Below are 20032 nucleotides of genomic sequence, written 5' to 3'. Positions count from 1 at the left end.
AGTTTTATTCAGCTATTCAATTAGTAAGACCAAAAAAGTGATACACTATATCATACAGGATGTAGGAAACACATTCACACAATATTGGCAGGAATATAAACTGGTACACCTTTCATGAAAAGAAATGTATAATATCTGTCAACATTTAAAATGCAAAAATCTTTCTACCCAGCAATTTCACTTTCAGTCATTGGTTCCACAGATGATATACAATATGACAGTATGAAGGATATTCATTACAGCATTGTCTGTAGTAGCAAAGGATTGGAAATGATCTAAATTTCCATCAGCAGGGAGGTGGTTAAATGAGCTCTGATACATCCGAACATTGGCATACTCTGCACCCGTGAAGAAAATGAGAAAGATCCAGGTGGACTGATATGGAATGACCTTCAAGATATTGTGTCATATGAAAAAAGTAAGGTGCAGAACAGTGAGGATAGTATGCTTTTTATGAAGAAAAAAGTGTATGTGTGTGTATGAAATACATGCAATAGATAAGGGCCGTGATATAGTTAGGTTTTATGTCCTCACCCAAATCTCATCTCGAATTATAATCCCTATGTGTCAAAGGAAGGAAGTGATTGGATTATGGGGGCAGTTCCCCCCATGCTGTTCTTGTAACAGCGAGTGAATTCTCACAAGATCTGATGGTTTTATAAATGGCAGTTTTTCCTGTGCTTATATAATTTCCTCCCCTGCGGCCATGTGAAGAAGGTCCTTGCTTCCCCTTTACCTTCCACCATGATTGTAAGTCTCCCGACGCCTCCCCAGCCATGTGGAACTGTGAGTTCATTAAAACTCTTTCCTTTGTAAATTACACAGTTTCCGGTATTTCTTTATAGCAGTGTGAAAATGGACTAATACAGGCCAGGTGAGGTGGCTCACGCCTGTAATTCCAGCACTTTCGGAGGCTGAGGCAGGCAGATTGCTTGAGTCAGGAGTTAAAGACCAGCCTGGGCAGCAAGGTGAAACCTTGTCTCTATAAAAAAAATAAACAAAATTAGCCAGGCGTGGTGGTGCATGCCTGTAGTACCAGCTACTCAGGAAGCCAAGGTGGGAGGATCGCCTGAGCACTGGAGGTCACGGCTGCACTGAGCTGTGATTGCACCACTGCACTCCAGCCTGGGTGGCAGAGTGAGGTCCTGTCTCAAAAAAGGAAAAATAATAGATAAGCACACACATTCATATATGTTTGTAAATGCATAGAATATTTCTGACAGGATATACAAGAAACTAGTCAGAGCTGGGCTGGATAGAAGTGTTGGGATGGAGGAGGGGGGCAGATTTATGTTTCACTCTTTACTTTTAATGTATTTTATGTTTTTACTATCTGTATACATTACCTATTCAAAAAGAAACTTAAAAATAGTGTGTACATATACAAAGAGAGACTGATGAAGGAAACATGGTAAAATGTTAACATTTAGGAACAATGGTAAAGGGTATATGGGGATTATTTTATCATATTTGCAACTTTTCTGGATGTATAAGATTATTTCAAAACAAAAAGTTTTTAAAATTAATAAATTTAATTTATAAACAAATGAATATTATCACAACCAACTATCTGAGGACATTGATACTCAGTTTCTGAGGCTTTATTGAACTAAATAAGCACTCATTTATTTTTTATTATTGTTATTTTTGAGACAGGGTCTCACTCTGTTGCTTAGGCTAGAGTGCAATGGCACAGTCATAGCTCACTGCAGCCTCCCGGGCTCAAGTGATCCTTATACCTCAGCCTCCCAAGTACTTGGGATTATAAACACGCACCACCACACCCAGCTAATTATTGTATTTTTAGTAGAGATAGGGGTTTCACCATGTTGCCCAGGCTGGTCTGGAACTCCTGGACTCGAGTGATCCACCTGCCTCGGCCTCCCAAAGTACTGGGATTACAGGCACAAGCCACCGCACCCGGCTTATTTATTCAACAAATGTTTATTAAGCACTTCTAGGTGCTGGACACTGTGCTACGAAATACAAAATGTAGAAAGTGTAGAATACGAAAATGTAGCAAATATGAAAATGTAGAAAACTGTAGGGAAAACAAGCCATATGTAATATAATGCCAAACAGTGGTAATTGTTTGGAAGAAAAGCAAAGCAGACTGAAGGGCTAGAACGGTGGTGGGAGGTGTATTTTAGATGAGGTGCTCAGGGGAGGCCTGAGGAGGTGATGCTGGAAAGAACAAGTGAGAAACAAGATCTGGAAGAAGAGGGTAGAGGGGGAGGAAACAGCGAATGCCGAGGCCCGGAGGCAGGAGCAGGCTTTGTGTGCAATCGAAACAGCAGCGAGGAGAGCCCTGTGGAGGGAGCACGCGGGGGAGGGAAGTGCCGGCGGGCGGCGGAGATGGAGACAGAGGTAACAGGCAGGACCCGTAGACAATATGGGCCCATTTGGAGGGCGACAGGAACCGACTTAGGTTTGAAAGGGATCCCCCCGCCCCCCGCTGCTTTCATTCTGGAGAAGAGACTGTACTAGGCAAAAGCAGCAGCAGGGAGACCCGTGAGGAGTTAACATAATCCAGACAAGAGACAGTTGCTTGGCCAGGGAGGGCAGTGGTGGAGGTCATGATGAAAGGTGGCTGGACTCGGGATATGTACTGAAAATAGGGCCAATAGGGCTTGCTGCTGTATTTGGGCAAATGCAACAAATCCAGGACCTTCTTTCCAGCAAAGGACTCTCTCCACTCCTCTAAGAACAGAGTGAGGTTGGATTTTTAAGACCCAGCCCTCAGGATCTCAAGGCATCCTCAGTTTATTTGTCCCCCAACCCTCACCGGCCCTGCTCCCCACCATGGAAATAAAAGGGACATGGAGAAGGCAAGAGTGGTCACACCCTCTCGGGTGGAGCCAGAGTGCCAAGGAGTCCTGCAGATGGTGAGAACTCAGCTTGGCCTTGTCCTCGGCACCAGCACCAGGGAAAAAACCTGCCAGGACATACCAAGTGCTAGGAAAAAAATTAGATCCAGGCACGTTTGGAAACGATGGAGCTAACTGTTGTATACAATGTTACTGAACTGAAAAACACTGTGCTCAGAACTAGGTTTTGCAAAAATAGAATCAATGGACAAGGATCAAGGGCAGTGAAACTGTTTTACAATTAGGAAAGTTTTCACACTCACTAATTTTTAATTCCTTACAGGTGCTTAAAGACTCTTCACAGCTTGTTAAATCCTGAAGCAAGATATTCTCCATTCTGGGGCCCTGCAGTGAGAGCTGAGGTGCAAGCTAGGACCTGAGCCTCCCTGCCTCCGGCTACTGGCTCCAAAATAGCTCAAGAAGCTTAGGCAGGTGGGCAGTCCCACAGGAAACCAGGATTAGGGAGCTTGCTTCAAAGCTGCATTTGGGTAGCGCTTTACGTAAGATTGAGAAAACCTAAATTACATCAAAGACTGAGGAGGTGCACAGAAACAGATAGGTCCCTGCAAACGTCCTCTTAGAATTGTCACAGCGGCAATGACCCTGGGCGAGGCACTTCCCCTTTCTGGTGTATTGAGCAGGCAGTGTGATCTGGAGTCATCAGCGTGGACATTCTGGCCCCTCACCACTTCCTAGGGGTGTGAGCTCAGGCACTATCTGGCCCATATCTATGTTCACCTAAAGCTTTGGTAGATAGTTCCTGGCAGGCTAACAATTTCCCACCTCAAATGTCTTCATCCCTCTGGTTTTCTTCAGCATTACAGGAATTTGTTCCACCCTGTGAGGAGCAATCTGGACTAGGCCCTGGAGGCAGCCCTATCAGTGATGGACAGTGTCCATAGATACGTACCCTAGGTAGCCAGATAAGTACTCCAGAGAGAAAATTGTAGGGTATGTTCCACACGGTTTCCTCGAGGCTCCCTAGCAGGTTTAAGCCCCAGTTGCACACAGTGGAACTTGTTCACTGACACCTTTATTGGCCTTCTCCTTTCTCACATTCTCTACTTTCCTGCTGTGCCTCCAGGGACTACCTCCCAGGTGATCCACCTGCACACAAGTCCTTGTCTCAAGTTGTTTGGGGAGTGGGGGTGGTAGGGGTGACTAAGACAGTTTCCAGAAATGGCAGAAGCCGGATGGGCTTCTGAAAACAGAAGTCACCAGTGAAGTGACAACGTGGACCCAAATGCTGGTGGTGAGTAAGGTGGTGATAACCCTTGGCAGACTACAGCACCACAATGTCCACAATGTGTGTAGTGGGTTGGGAAGAGGCACAGGTAAAATTTCAGGAGCAACATTGACTTATGCCAGAAGTCTAACACTTGAAAGATACAGGGCAATAGTAATGATAAGGATTGTGGGGTTGGTTGGCTTTTGTTATTTGCCCTAGAAGCCTTGAAGAAAGACAACTCAGGGTATGTTGTGAAGACAGGAGAACTCCATAACAGCATTCTAAATGACCCTTATCTCTCATGGCCCAAGAGTAGGCTGTGCTGAAAATCAGGCCCAGGATCTGATTGTAAAAGGGGTGAAGCTTCAAGAGAGACTAAAAGCACAGCCTCAGCAGACCTACTACCCCAGGGTCAGAATTCTGATAGGGAAAGAATGGGGCACTAGGACTTGAATGGAGATATTTGGATAGATGCACTTGAGAAGCTTGTACCCTCAGCTTCCTTGAGCCTTCTAGGCCTGTGGAAGGACCCCTTCCTTTACTAGAGAACAATCTCCCATAACCTGAAGACCACACTAAGGACTCACTTGAGGTGAATGTCTCACAAGGTGATGCTTATCTTCCTCAAGATCCTTCCCTCTTGTCCTCACTGCCTCTAGACCAGGATCAAAAAACATTTTCTTAAAAGGCAAGAGAGTAAATATTTTAGATTTGCAGGCCACGTGGTCTCTGTTGCAACTATTCGATTCTACTTTTGCTCTTAAAACGACAGTGCAAAAACAACCATGGACAATAGGTAAACAAATAGGTGTGTGTGCATTCCAATAAAACTTTATATACAAAAATAGGCAGCTGGTGCATGAACTATGGTTTGCCTACCCCTGTTCTAGACCAGTAATTAGGGTCAGGTCTTACCATTGCCCAAGCAGGAAAGTATATAGTCCCCATTGCTGGAGGAAATAGCTTATTCACAACAAAAACTACAGGTCTGGTTGATATATATTAGTAGGAACAGGAAAACACATATAGGAGGAGATCTTGAGGATGTGGGATGGGGGCCGGGAGGAGCTGAGGAATACAAAGCTAGATAAAGAGGGTTTTATGGAGGGACCCTTATTCTGACTCAGAATTTAGTCTTAATTTCTGGAGCTGGTCTTAACACACTACTGAATTGATCCTTAAGGTTTAGACACAATGATGGCTGACAGTCAGTGAGGCAGCAATGCTGAAACAGCCTTCGAAGAGTACTAATGAGGGATTAGAAGGCTCAGGGAGGAGGGCCCAAAAGGCCTTCCTTTTGCAAAGCAATAAAGAAGTGCCTAGTGAAAGGAGCTCAGTGCTGGTTGTCCGCCATAGCCCAGGTTGACAGAGGAGATACTCCCATGGAATGCCATGGCCACTGTCAATGGAGACATTAAGGTTCTGGAAGAGCAGAGACCACATAGGGCCACTTAATCATGAGAGGCAAGGTGGACACAATTACAATGACAGGCAGCAAGTCCTGAATGGTGACCAGGGTTCCTTGATCTGCAGGGCTCTGCAGCAGTGGAGTCCCTAGGGCAAGAGAGCTGAGCATTTAATGAGAGTCTTGCCTGACTTAACCACAAAAATCAAGAGTGAGTGATCAGAGGCTGATGTCACCTGCCGAGATAGAAAATTGCAATATCTTACCTAGTTTCCAGCATTGAGCCAGTTCTGACCCAGGACACACTGATGGAAGAGAAAGATCCATAATGCCACTATAAATATATAAAATAAATGTTTCCTTGATTCTTCCCGAAAGTGCCCTCTGGCTATTTACCAGAATAGCTGTACAGTGTGGAACAGGGAATAACCAGATCATTTGAGGTCTGTTAGATAAAGGGTCTGAGCTTTCATTGCTTCCAGGTGACCCAAAATGCCATTATAGCCTCCTTTTAGAGAGGGGGCGCCATAGAAGGCCAGATGATAAATAGAGTTCTAGCCAAGCTCATCTCCCAGTGAGTCCGTGGACCTACTCTGTGGTTATTTCCTAGCCCTTGAGTGCAAATTGGGATGCATAACTTCGCAGATGGCAGAACTCTCACATTCTGTCACGTTCTCACATTCTCTCTCATCTGTGGAATAAGAGCCATTATGGAAAGAAAGACCAAGTAGAAGTCTCTAAAATTATCCCGCTGGTCAAGGTCATAAATCAGAAGTAATAGCATATCCCAGGTGGGTAGAAATTAGTGATACCCTCAGAGACTTAAAGGATACTGAGGTGGTCCCTATAGTATCTCCATTGGTTCCACCCCATACTGTCCCTATCAAAACCAACTGAAGCATGGTGATTGGTGATTATCCACATGGCAGCCCTAATCACAGCCATGATCAGATACAGTATCCTTACTATAATGGTCTACACAGCCTCTGATGGTAAGAAGCCAATACTGCGACAAGTGTGTTCTTTTCAATCCATGTCAGGAAAGGGGATCAAAAGGGGTTCACATCCACTTTCCCTACAACAATTTAGAGATCTATCAAATTTGTAAAGTTTTAAGTGGTCAAATAAACTGGGGCATTGCTGGGTCATTCCCTCTGTGGTAAAGGACAACTTAGTGTATCTTGCACCTCTTACCACTTTTTTTTCTTTTTTTTTTTTTTATTATACTTTAAGTTCTAGGGTACATGTGCACAACGTGCAGGTTTGATACATAGGTATACATGTGCCATGTTGTTTTGCTGCATCCATCAACTCGTCATTTACATTAGGTATTTCTCCTAATGCTATCCCTCCCCCAGCTCCCCACCCCCTCTTATCACTTTTTAATTTGGATTTCAGAGGCAGTGTACTAAAGACCACTCCAGCTCATTTATTGAATGATCTGGTAAGCTGCCATGTTTAAGTGGTGGCCGGAGCGAGAGAGGGTTCTGGAACAGGTGCAGGCTATGGAACAAGCACTTGGGTCACATGCCCCAGCGTATGCCCTGGTCCTGGACTTTTATCTGTGGAGAAGCAGACAGTGTGAAGTCCCTGGAAGTCCCCTCTGGCGGGGAGAGTCTCGTTTCAGAACTCTATCATTCTAGTAGAAAGCTCTGCCCTGTCCAGCAGAGAATTATTCCACATTTGAAAAGTAGTCTGGGCCAAATTGCAGTATTGGGAGCAAATAAATGATTATTGTTTTAAGCCACTCAGTCTTGGGGTGGTTAATTATTAATAGATAACCAGAAGATGCATGTAACAGTACCTTGTTCTTTCTAATGTTGGACAACTTTCCACTATATAAATATACCACAATTTGCATATCTATTCTGTTATAGACATTTTAGTTATTTCTAGCTTGGGTCTGTTAAGAATAATGCTGCTGGAAACATTCTTTTTGTTTTTTCTTTCTTTTTTTCCTTTTTGAGAGAGACAGGCAAGGTCTCACTCTGTTGCCCAGGCTGGAGTGCTGTGCTGCAGTCAGGGCTCACCGTGGCCTCGACTTCCCAAGCTCCTCAAGTGATCCTCCTACCTCAGCCTCCCAAGTAGCTGGGACTACAGGCAACCTCTGCCACACCTGGCTAATTTTTTTTTTTTTTTTTTTTTTTTTTGTAGAGATAGAGTCTCGCTATGTTGCCCAAACTGGTCTCAAACTCCTGGGCTCAAGTCATCCTCCTGCCTCAGCCTCCCAAAGTGCTGGGATTGTAGGTGTGAGTCACTGTGTAGAACATTCTTACGTGTCTTTCTTTCTTTCTTTTTTTTTTTTTTTTTGAGACGGAGTCTCGCTCTGTCACCCAGGCTGGAGTGCTGTGGCCGGATCTCAGCTCACTGCAAGCTCCGCCTCCCGGGTTCACGCCATTCTCCTGCCTCAGCCTCCCGGGTAGCTGGGACTACAGGCGCCGCCACCTCACCCGGCTAGTTTTTTGTATTTTTTAGTAGAGACGGGGTTTCACCGTGTTAGCCAGGATGGTCTCGATCTCCTGACCTCGTGATCTGCCCGTCTCGGCCTCCCAAAGTGCTGGGATTACAGGCTTGAGCCACTGCGCCCGGCCCCAAACAGTTTTTTAAATAAGAGCTCCAATTGCTCTACAACCTTGCCAACACTTGGCATTGTCAGTCTTTTTAATTTTAGTTATTCTGGTAAGTATATGGTGGTATCTTATTGTGGTATCTTAATTTGCATTTATCTGATGAGTAATGATGTTAAGCTGTAATATATTCTTTACAAAAAGATTACATAACAAACCAAAATGTTGACAGTGGTGATCTTTGCAGAGGTGTGACAGTAGTTTTTGTTTTGTTGTTGTTTGTTTTCTGCAGCATAGTCTTTCTGTTTGCTAAGTTTTCTGCATTCTCTAAATTTAAATGCTTATTTTTTAAAATTATTTTTTAAATGATTAAACCCTTCCCAAAAGCCCATTTATTTATTCTTATAATAAGGTATAATGACCACAATAGTAATATTGCAAGTAAAGTCACTAAGAATCATTTATTGAGCACCTGCTGTATATTCAGCACTGTGGGAGGAGCTGTGAAAGACACAGAACAGTACAGGGTGTGGTCCCTGCCCTCGAGAGGTTTACAGTCTAGGTGGAGAGACAGAGGAACCAGGACACATGGGGAATTGAGAGAAAACAGTCCAGGCCAGTATGTTACAGGAGCTGGAAGGTGTTTGGGGTCAGACCCCAACACCCCAAGTACACTAAGCACTTCAGTGCCTCCAGGGGCTCAACGTTAGTGCCAGGAAAGACAACCACTCCCAGACCCATAGGAGCCCACGTGACATGCCCTGTCTACAGCCTCTACTGCCACCATCTTAAAACGTCTGACTCCTTGTTCAGCTGCTAATCAAAGTGCAATGAACTGGGGAGGGATGGGGTGGATGAGGAAGGTCGCTGGACGATTTGAGGGGCCAGTGTCTCCCTCCTAGAAGGATCTACTCCCATGGGGTGTATGATGGCATACACCCCTAACACAGAGATAACCCCACTCAAGGGGGCCTGTGCCACCACACGGGACCCTCACCCCAGAGCTAAAAGAGGAGGGGGTAGTCGCTGCTTGAGCTACCTGAGGTAGAACTAGGGCACCCTTCTTGTGTGTCCCTTCCCCTTCCAGTCCATTGAGCTGGGGATGGGGGTGGGACGGGCACCTCAGAGCCACCTGGAGCTGAGAGGGTACTGGAGGAAAAGGACAAGAGGGAGGGAGAGCAGCAGAGGGGAACTGCAGAGCCCAGCTGGAGAAGAAGGGTAGCTGGGGCTCCTCAAAAGTTACAGGGGGAGCCAAAGAGGGAAAAGGTCCAACACTGAGACGGGCTTCCAAGTGCAGGTCAGAGGGGCCATGAGGGCAGGTGGGGTGGTCTGCTCCAGGACCCCACCTTCCCCTTGCCTTCAAAAGACAGAGGGGGGTATCAAGAGCCAGGAGGGTACCAAGTCCCCAGCTCAGCCCTAGGCTGTGCTCACCTCAGGGTCACCCTGCCCAACCTTAGAGGAGGTGAGGGGACTCCAAAGTTTTTGATGGTGCCCCCACTCAGTGAGGCCTCTTCAAAGTGCCATCTGTTTACTTCTCAAATTAAAAAGAATTCAGTTCTGAGTGTCCAGGAAAGGGGGTGAATTTCATAACCCCCTGTGACAACGAGGGGAGGGAGCCACACCCCTCCAGAGGGTACCACCCAGCGGATGAGCGGGGAGGAGGAAGTAGGTGGCTTGAAGCCGGCCCACCCGACCTCCAGGAGAGAGGAAACGGAGAACACGGGATGAGGAGGCTTTAAATAGTATTTCATAAAATAAAAATGCCCAGCACTCTTAGGAACCTCTCATTCAACTGCTTAGTTTTTGTTTAAATAATTCTAAGGCCAGAGGCTGGGGGGCAGGGGGCGGCCAGGGTATGTACATGAGGAGGTGTTTAAATTAAAACACAAATAATAATTAAGACACACAAACTTAAAAGACTAAGGCAGAAAATGTAGAGAGGGCCTTTGAGGTCCTCGCGCTTCCAGGACTGCGGGCCTCCTGTGGGCTGATTAGGGCTTCCTCTTGGAGAAGATCAGCCGGCGTTTGGAGTGGTAGAAATCTGAGGAGAGAGAGTAGAAGTCAGCCAGGCCACGAGGAAGAGGACGCGGCGGAGCTGCCCACCCAAGGCAGACAGCCGGAGGCCAGGACACCCTTCCCTGCGGCCGACAGGGCCGACTGCTGAGGATAGGAAGAACTCGGGGAATGCCCACTCTGTCTCTTAAGGGGTATTTACGGAGTGTCCCACCATGCTTCACGGATGTGATTTCGTCAGTCACCACACCTGCACCCATGGGTCTGTTCTAAGCCAAGCTGCCCGGTAGAGGAGCCACTACTAGCTCCGTGTGCTTGTTTAAACAGACTAAAATCAAATCAAATGAACAATTCAGTTCCTCAGTCACATGAGCTGTGTGTCAAATGCACAACAGCTGTATGTGGCTCGTGGCCCCTGCACTGGACACTCCCATCCCTGCAGAGTTCTACTGGACAGTGGTGATCTAGGGATTCTGTTACGAAATCCATGAAAGTGTTCAGCACAATGCTGGGCCCATACAAACGTTAGTAGTTGTTATTATAATCAGTCCTGACCCAACTGCAAATTCCCTTTGAGACCTTAGACAAATCACTCTACCTCTCTGAGCCTGGTTTCCTTGCCCTAAAAGGATGGCAAGGGGCCAGGCACGGTGGCTCATGCCTGTAATCACAACACTTTGGGAGGCTGAGGCAGGAGGATTGCTTGGGCTCAGGAGTTCAAGACCAGCCCAGGCAACATGGTGAGACCTTGTCTCTACCCCAACTCAAAAAATTAGTGCTGTGCATAGTGGTGTGCATTAGCGGGCATAGTGGTGTGCGCCTGTAGTCCCAGCTTCCCAGCTACCCAGGAGGCTGACATAGGAAGATCGCTTGAGCCCAGGAGTTTGAAGTTGCAGTAAGCCATGATCACACCACTGCACTCCAGTCTGGCCAACAGAGTTAAGACACTTGTCTCAAAAAGAAAGGTGGGGAGGGTGACAAGAATGTCTTATGGTATAACATTGCTATAAGGACTAAATAAATCTACCTTAGAAGCTTGGCAAAGGGCCTGGCATAATGAACATTCCCAGTAAATGTTAGCTAGTTGGTCTTTGCTGCCTACTTGCTGTGTGACCTCAGGAAGGTTGCTTCCCCTCTCTGGGCCTGTTTCCTTCTACCTAAGGAGCACTCTGGACTAGGACCAGACAGGTCAGCCCTTGGACCATGGATTCTGAGAATCCTGGTCCTTTACAATGTCCTTCCCTGTACATGTCCTCACCTGTCATGCTGGTCTGCCGCCGTTTTCGACCCTGAGAGTCTCCAGGTCCACCTGGGGACTCTTCAGGCTGCTCCCCTGAGCGAGGCACAAGGGTACAAGATAGCGACAGGTCCACATGGTCTTCCTCTGCTGTCCCCTGCAGCAGAGCAGGCGAGGTGCCAGGCCGCCTGCCTCCTCCCAACTCATCCCGGCCCCGCCGGGGCCCTGTGGGAAGGTAGAGCTTGGGCAGGCCAAGGCCCCGCACACGCTCCCAGGCGAAGTCACCCTCCAGTGGTGTCTCGGTGACAAAGTCGAAGTTCCATCGCTCACGGGCCTCCTGGATACAGCCCGCCATTAGCGCATCACAGTCACGGCTCAGCTGCTCGCTGTCCACTGGGCCGAAGAGGCGGCGGCAGGCCTTGCTGCCGCATGGGTTCGGACGGACATTCCCAGCCTGTTCTGACATGGCGCCTGCAGCAGAGACACAAGGAAGGTCCTGGTCACCGTGGAGACTGGACACTATGTTACCTGACCGGGCTTTGCTGTGTCACCTCAGGTGACGTCTTCCTACCAGAGGGTCTCTCTCACTCCTTCCAGCTGGTCTTCCTGCCTCCTTCCCACAGGAGGCCTGACCCCCACCAGCAGAGCGCAGCCAGCCTGGCACCCCAAGGTCACTGGCAGAGCAGGCAACTGAAGGGCAAGCTAATGTCAACAAAGGCAAATTTATTGCAAGAGCAAGGACCAGGGTCCTGTTTGCCACCAGGTATTTTCAGCTAAAATCAATGTGTTTTCCCCCAGAGGTGTCCCTCATGGGTGTGACTGCCCCCCAAATACATGTGAATTGCCAGAGTCCAGCAGTTTCCTAATCCTAGCCGTGGCCAGGAGGTCAATTCTCAGAAGAAGAAACAGTCTGACAGTTCCTCCAGCCTCCTGAATCCCCCTACCCAGATCCCCAAGTAGGGTAACCCTGCTGGACCAAGTAAAATTACCCTGGACTTTGGAGCAAAAAGCACCCAGGTTGTGGTCCTAGCTCTGCCAGTTACTACGTAAGCTTTAAAAAACCACTTAATATCTCTAGGTCTCAGTTTCTTCACCCACAAATGGGGCCATGTACAAGTTTAAAGAGCATGGCTACGGACACATACTCAAGCAATTGATCAGGGAGTCCATGCAGCAAGGCAGACAGAAGAGCTGAATGAAAGGCTGTGTCTTGGTGGTTAAGCAGGAGAGCTCTGGAGTCAGATCACCTGGGTTGGAGTCCAGGTTTTACTAGGTGACCCTGGGCAAGCAACTTAACTTGTCTGAGCTCTATTTTCCTCGTCTATAAAATGGGGATAGTAATGGTGACTGTCTCAGATGATAGACATGAGAATTAACTGAGTTAATGTAGGTAACGTGCCAGCAGCACTTCGTATACAGAAGTGCATGGAAAACAGAAGTATGATTATTCCTCTCCGCCTTCAGTTTTATTGAGCCTCCTCCCTATCACTTCCCCCTGCCAACTACCTCCTTCAGACAGCGGCTGACAGGTGCTGTAGGCTGCGGGCCTTTCCCAAGGATGTCGTCAGGCGGGTGGCCTAGGGGTAAGGAGTGGCAGGGCGGGGCAGCGCAAGGGATGATTTCTCCCAGGCTGAGCCACATCCTGCCAGGCACATCAGGTGATCTGAAGTCTAGACACCTGGCAGCCTCTGCCCGTGTTGCCTGTGTCCAAGGAACCCGTTTTGCAGGCAAAGAAAATTAAAGGTGGCTGGTCTACCTGGCTCCTCTCCTCCCACTTCAGGAGAGGGAAAACGGAGGGTGAGTTTGCCCATGAGGGAGCCCTGGCACCTACCTGCCTGCTCTGGCTTGACTCCAGGGCTGAGTGACTGCACGACCTTGGCAGCAACTGGGTTTTCCTAGGGACAAGTCCCAACTTGCAGGCTCTGGCGGGGGAAGCTCTGCTGAGTCCTCCTGAGGCAGGAAGCCCGGGACACATGCCACATCTGCTCCACCCCACCTCACCCCACTGCTTGTGATCAGTGGAGTCCACAGTTTCACGTCCCAGCTGGTTGGGAGAGGAGGCTCTTGGTAACTTCACACCAAGTTTAAACGGCAGGAGACAGAAGAGATACGAGACTTGCCTCTAAGTCATACAGCTGAAAAGGCCAAAGGCCACTGTCCCATAAAGGGGTCACCCAGTACAGTGGACAGAGCCCTCAAATAACCTCTGTCCACCCTCCCCTAGGCATGAGTTGGGATTTATTTATATATTTTTATGTTTGAGGGCTGTTCTAAGCAGTTTAAAAACATCAGTCCTCCTAAAAAGTGGATATCTATTAGCTCCCTTTATACAGAAGAGGCAACCAAGTCTCAGAGAAGTTAAGTAACTTGACCAACATTACACAGTTCACAAGTGGCACAGCCAGGATCTGAACCCAGGCCTGTTTGCCCTGAGTCCTGTGCTCTAGTGTTGAACCCCACTCCCTCTCTAATTTTGAGGTTTCTTAACCAGAGAGGCCCATCAGAATCACTTGGGGAGGCCAGGGCAGTGGCTCATGCCTGTAATCCTAACACTCTGGGAGGCAGAGATGGGAGAATCATTTGAGCCCAAGGGTCCAAGACTAGCCTGGGCAACACAGCGAGACCCTGTCTCTACTAAAAATAAAAGTAAATAAAAATTAGCTGGGTGGCTGGGTGCAGTAGCTCACGCCTGTAATCCCAGCACTCCGGGAGGCCAAGGCGGGCAGATCATCTGAGGTCAGGGGTTCAAGACCAGCCTAGCCAACATGGCAAAACCCCATCTCTACTAAAATTACAAAAATTAGCCAGGCGTGGTGGTGTACACCTGTAGCCCCAGCTATTTGGGAGGCTGAGGCAGGAGAATTGCTTGAACCCAGCAGGCGGAGGTTGCAGTGAGCTAAGATCGTGCCACTGTACTCCAGCCTGGGCAAAAGAGTGAGACTCCGTCTCAAAAAAAAAAAAAAAAAAAAAAAAAATGCTGGGCATGGAGGGTCACACCTGTGGTCCCAGTTACTTGGGAGGCTGAAACACGAGGACTGTTTGAGTCCAGGATGGTGCCATTGCACTCCAGCCTGGGTGACAGAGTGAGACTCTGTCTCAAAAAAAAAAAAAGAAAAAAGCAAGAAAAAAGCACCTAGGGAGCTTTTTCAAAATATAGATTGCTGAGGCCCTGCCTCCTGAGACCAACTTAATCCAAATCGAAGATTCAAGCAAGTGTTTGGCACCATTCCTCGATGAGCACTCTTGGGGTGCCAGCCAAAGGGGGACACACTGGTTTGTTTGAAATGGACATTCTTGGTCTCAATACATCATAGGCACAAGGAGGAGGAGCCCGCCTAGGGCTTCATCAAGGAGCTGGATATTCCCTGGCTCCCGGGAGCTCAAGACAGGACTAGGATCTACGCAGGTACCCTCTCCTCTTCTACCACCCATCCTTCTCTTATGGCTCTTATAGGCCTCTCCTCCCCCATCAAAATCTGCTCTCATGCTCATTGTCATAATAACTTTCAGCCCAAAGAAAACAGAAACGTAAACCCGTGTTTTACAAACAACTGAAAATAGCCTCCTTTATTGGCCTTGCTGCCTTAGACTTCAGCCATATTTTAATTTCCAGTAAGAGCTCAGTAAATACTGTTGAATCTAAGGAGTGCTCCTTTGAAGGGGTGGTAATGGCATAGGGGTTATTCTCGGATGAGACCAGGAGCAGCCGCGGCGATTCGCGCCGGCCAGCCCCACTCCGCGGGAAAGCCAGTGTGCTATTCCCGCCAGGGCCGGGAGGGGGCGCCGGCCTCCAGGAAATCACGCGCGGGGTGGGAGGTGCGTGGGCAGAGCCTCGGACCGCGGGAGGGAGTAGTGATGAGTCAGTTTCCTGCAAGGCGCTGCTCGCCCGCCAAAACTCTGCTTCCACTCCGGCTGCGCGTCACCCTGGGGTGGGGAGGGGGAGCATGGGAGGGGACGGGTGGGGGGGGCGACGCGAACACGTCACGCTGAGCCGGCCAGGCTTCCGAAACTCCCGCCGCTGTTGGGAAACCGCGCGCTCTTGTGCCGTCTCTGACACACACACACACACACACGCACACACGCGCGCGCGCACACACACACACGCGCGCGCGCGCGCTGGGAGCCGGCCCCTCCACCTTATCTCCACGCCCAAAGCACGGGATGAGTCAGATCCCTGGAAAATAAAAATAGACGGGAGCAACGAAAACAAAACCGCTCGCAAGTCCTCCCAGAAACGCGACGTGGAGGGAGGGAAGGAGAGGGGAAGCTGCCTGGGCGCCCCAAGTTCCAAACCCAGCTCCAAGATGCTTTTCCTCACGAAGAGGGCGCAAGTGTCCCCCAGGGGTTCTGGACCGAAAGGACGCGCTGTGATCCGCGCCAGGCGGCGGCGCCCCAGGGGGCGACTCGCCCCCCTGCTCAGCTCAGCCCTGTCGCTTTCGGAGAGGGAATCTGAGCTAGGTCGGGGCGCCACCGAGGCAGCTGATGGAGGCCCTGAGCAGCGTCGTGCCCCCCAGAATCCCCACCCCGCAAAGACCTGACCCCTTACCACCTCCCACCCAGGCGTGGGCTCCGCTCTCGTCCCGGAGTCCAGCGCCCCGACCCCAGGGCAGTCTGGGCCTGTGATTCTCCCGGCCGCGGTGGGAAAGAGTTAGAGGAGACCCTTGCCCTTCCCCGACTGACAGGCTGGTTGGAGCCCGCCCAGCGCAGAGTCGTGACTCCCCAACTCCTAGGGCGCGCCGCGAAGCGGGGACCCGACGCGGTGTCCTGGACCTCCGGTGCCCTGCTTCCCTGGGAACAAGCTGTTCCAGCCAAATAGGTCACTGTGCCGATGGGAGGACGGAGACCGCGAAGGGGCAGGGGAGAGGGCTTTGGGAGTCCCACTGTGCCCCTTCCCGGGCGGGGTTCTGACCTCATACAGTCCGTTCCCTGGGGTCTCCTTGTCACAATGAGTCACCTCCTCGCTTGTCCTTAGGGGACGTGTCCTGGCACATTCCCAAGGGCCGGGAAACAGCCCGCGCTGACCTCAGTGCCCAGCCAGGTGGTGGACACAGTGGCGTAGAGGACCTGAACCTGGGACCTGGGCCAGGGCGGCGCCAGTTGGAGCCGAGAGCCGCCTAGGACCGATCCTAGACGAATTTACTCCACTCCGCTTTCCTCGCCCCTCCTGGGCCCCTCCAGGGACACGGACTTCATCCCCAGGCCGCGAGCAAACTGCGCCTGGGGCCTGCAGCCAACCGCAGCCAAAGGCGAGCTCCCAGAGCTGTCCGGTCCACGCCCTCCCTCGCCCCAGCTGGGTTTCCAGGGGCGGGGAGCGTGGCCCGAGAGCCCTGTACTTGTAATCCCGCTCTCTGCCCGGGGTCTCCGGCACATCCTGACCCCCGTCACCCGCGCACTTACAGATACCGTGTGCGCAAGCCGAGTGCGCACCGACCCACGCCCGTCATTCACCTGCCACAGAAACACCTGTGAACGCGGCGCACACCCGCGAACACGCATCCTCGCGGACACGCACGGACACACGCGGGCACGCTCGGCTCGGCTCTGGGCCGCCGGCCCGGGGTCCCCTGTTGTCTGCCGCCGCTCTCTCACCTCCTCTGAGTGCCTCGGTGCCTCGGCGAATCCGCGCCCAGCTCTGGCCCCAGAAGGAACTGACTTCGGCAGCTGCTCACACCTCAGCTGGCGCAGCTCAGCGCGGCCTGATATACCAGCGCACCCGTCCGGGCCCGCCTCAAGGAGGCGGGACACGCGCTCGGCCCACCGCGCCGCCCGGGACCGCCCTCCCGGGGCCCAGGCTCCTGGCTGCCCAGCGCCGAGCCAGCTGAGCCTGGCCGAGTTCCAGCAGACCAGCCGGTCCGGAACCTTGCGTGCTGCAGGAGGGCACTTCCCTCCTCCCCGAGTCCCTCGCCTGCGCTGGTGCGCTGGACACATTTCCCCACGAAGTGAGCCACAAATCTGGCTTTTTTTACTTGGAGAATGAGTTGGCACTCCCCAGGAGGACACAGCACTGTTAGAATGAGCCCCCTTTCTGGCCCACCGTTGACCCACTCTGGGGGTCGGGGAGTCCGACCTGGCAGGCAAGGATTTACCCAATGCAGCTGAAAAGACCAGGAGGATGACATTAATAAATAAAAATTCATAAATAATAAAAACGATGCACCTCTCTGCAATTTCCAGAAAAGTTCCATAGTATCACCTCTATTCCCATTGATCCCTCACTAGGTCACCTCTCCCAGGAGCATCTGGAGCACCTAGACACCCCAGCAAAGCATCTTGAGGCCAGAATGCTTTTCCAGTCCCGTTTATTTCACAGATGAGGAAATTGAGGTCCACTGAACTTAAGTATACAAAGTTGTTGATTGTCACATGCTTCCAGGAATGAGGGAATTGGAGACACTACCAGAAAAGGGCCACCTGATCTCCAGGGAAACGGAAGAATTGGACATTGAACCAATCTCTGTACACCCTACACTCACCTCAACAGACGAAACCCCTGTGGTTGCAGCAGCTTTGTTGGCCAGGAAGGGAAGGATTTGACGAGTGAGTTGTCTGTTTCCTGAGTACTCCCCACATAGCCCCTGTACACTTCTGGGGAAACTGGGGCTCAGAGAAGTCTAGTGACCTAACTCAGATCATGCAGCAAAGAAATGACTATAGTTGGAACACAGGCCTTTTGCCTCCTGCCCAGGACTCTCTGCTTGTCATCCTTTATTTCTGTGGCTCCAGAATGACAAAAATGCCAAATAACCCTCATTTGCAGATGATTTATGGAGATGACATAAATAAAGGACAATTCTGGAAGTGTCTACTGGTGCTTCTGACAGACACAGAGATGAATGACATGTCTATCCACTCCCATCTACCCCACACCCCTGCCCTCCCTTGGACTTCACCTTTGTCTCCTTTCTGAGCCTGAAACATCTGCAGTTTTGCTTTTAAAAAATTGCAGAGGATGGATTGTTCATCTGAACAGAAATCCCACTAAAAAACAGAACCCAGGCTTGGAGCAGCTACAATCACTTACATCTCAGGCTGCTCAGAGTCTGGAAATCTCTGCCCAGACATGCCCAGTCTTCTTCCTTTAACGCAGCTGACCTCGGGGAGGACAGGCTTCTTTCTCCTCTGCTGTGGGGATAGGAGCCCGTAGGGGTGGGAGGACACAGCAGCAGACCCCCTTGGCCTGCCTGGTCCTAGAGTCAGGCCAGGATTGTGGCTAAACCCCAGAAAGGCCACAGCACGGCCTCAGGACCCCACTCTAAGCCCCACTGCTGTCTGCACCTTCCCTCCTATACATCCAAACCATCCAAAGGGTGGGTTGTCAAATGTCCAGCAGAGGACAGGCATCTCCTCCCACTGCCCTGAAGCCCCTCTGCTTTCAGGCATTTCAAATAGACTAGACATTGTCTGTTTACTTTGGGGGAAAAAATTTTTTTTAATAAAGGCTTGTAATTAATTGTTTAAAGTTTTGTGGTACTGAGCTTCACAATGAAATAATTCTTTTTGTTGTTGTTTTTGGGAAAGAATTTTTTTTATATTTTCTAGCTCACCACCACCACCACATTCAATGTTTCTTAAGTACCTACTAAGTGTCTAGTACTATTCAGTGCTTTAAAAAAAAAGTTTGCAACCATGCACTTGAATGTGTACACAGACACACTCTAAGGGAGGACCTCTGCCCTGAGGAAGGCAAGGGAGTAGGTTGTTAGAAGTCACACACAAAATCTGACTCCCAGCACACATTCACACAAGCACACATGCACCAGATCCCAGCCCTGTCCCAAGCATCAGCCGGCAGATCACATACCCTATTCAGTGTAACAGGCCAAGGTCTACCTGGGGTCTCTAGAGGTCGCCTGTCTCCTACCATCCCCTTCCTCACCTGAAAACAGGCAGTCCAAGGACAAAATAGCCACCAGCCTCTTCTATGCCAGAGCTCAACATGTTGGGACATGTTCCTGACGGTCAGAAAGCCAATCAGAGCCACAGCCTGCTGCCCAAGCATGTTCCCAGGAAGCAGGCAGCATAGGGATGGAGGGAGGCTCAGCATGGGGAACAAGAGCGCCCAGACCAGCCCCCTCCCCAGACTGTGGTGGAGCAGCGTGGGGTAGGGGAATGGTGAAAGGTGGAAAGCCCAAACCTGAGGAAGGAGGATGTGAGGAAGGCTCAGTGGTGGCTGCAGGAGCTGCCTAGGAAAGGAGAGGAAGTGCTAGGAACAATGTCACCATTTCTCAGAAAGAGCCTGGGGAGTCCCAAATAGGGGCAGTCAGCTTTCAGAGGAATTCACCTCCACACAGGCTCCCAAGAAGTGAGACCCCAGAGAAGAGGCGGAACAAAGATAGAACATTATTGAGCAGAAGCAGCCTTGGCTTTTTGTTTTCATTTTGTTTTTCTGTTTTGTTTTGTTTTTTGAGACCAAGTCAGCAGTGGCGCAATCTCAGCTCACTGCAGTCTCCGCTTCCCGGGTTCAAGCAATTCTTCTGCCTCAGCCTCCCAAGTAGCTGGGATTATAGGCATGTGCCACTGTGCCCAGCTAATGCTTGTATTTTTTTTTTTTTTTTGCACAAAAAGTTGGATTTATTGTTTCTGACAAGTGCATAGTAATTTTCAGTTTGCTCATGTTCCTAGCATCACAAATCTGAAGTACAATTTTGCTTCTCAATTAAAAACATACTGGCTGGACGTGGTGGCTCACACCTGTAATCCCAGCACTTTGGGAGG

The 20032-nt window shown here is 50.0% G+C and overlaps 1 protein-coding gene across 1 annotated transcript; it reads right to left on the bottom strand.

The window, feature by feature from the left end:
- Positions 1–8505: 8505 nt before the first annotated feature.
- CDKN1A (cyclin dependent kinase inhibitor 1A) lies at positions 8506–17027 on the bottom strand. Its single transcript, XM_010389694.2, has 3 exons — positions 16907–17027; positions 11339–11788; positions 8506–10108 (listed from the first exon to the last, which is right to left on the bottom strand). Exons 2-3 carry the CDS (start codon positions 11781–11783, stop codon positions 10059–10061), a joined length of 495 nt encoding a protein of 164 aa, XP_010387996.1. The 5' UTR covers positions 11784–11788; positions 16907–17027; the 3' UTR covers positions 8506–10058.
- Positions 17028–20032: the final 3005 nt, after the last annotated feature.

Source organism: Rhinopithecus roxellana, chromosome 4, assembly GCF_007565055.1.
Source record: "Rhinopithecus roxellana isolate Shanxi Qingling chromosome 4, ASM756505v1, whole genome shotgun sequence".
Taxonomy (NCBI): Eukaryota; Metazoa; Chordata; class Mammalia; order Primates; family Cercopithecidae; genus Rhinopithecus; species Rhinopithecus roxellana.
The sequence above is the reverse complement of the archived record's forward strand: the minus strand, read 5'-3'. Positions and strand labels throughout refer to the sequence as shown.

Excerpts from the sequence above, each read along its gene's own strand:
- CDKN1A (XM_010389694.2), bottom strand. The coding sequence starts at position 11,783 with ATGTCAGAACAGGCTGGGAATGTCCGTCCGAACCCATGCGGCAGCAAG. Across the intron at positions 10,109-11,338 it reads GCGGCAGACCAGCATGACAG|ATTTCTACCACTCCAAACGC; the intron begins GTGAGGACATGT and ends CTCTCTCCTCAG.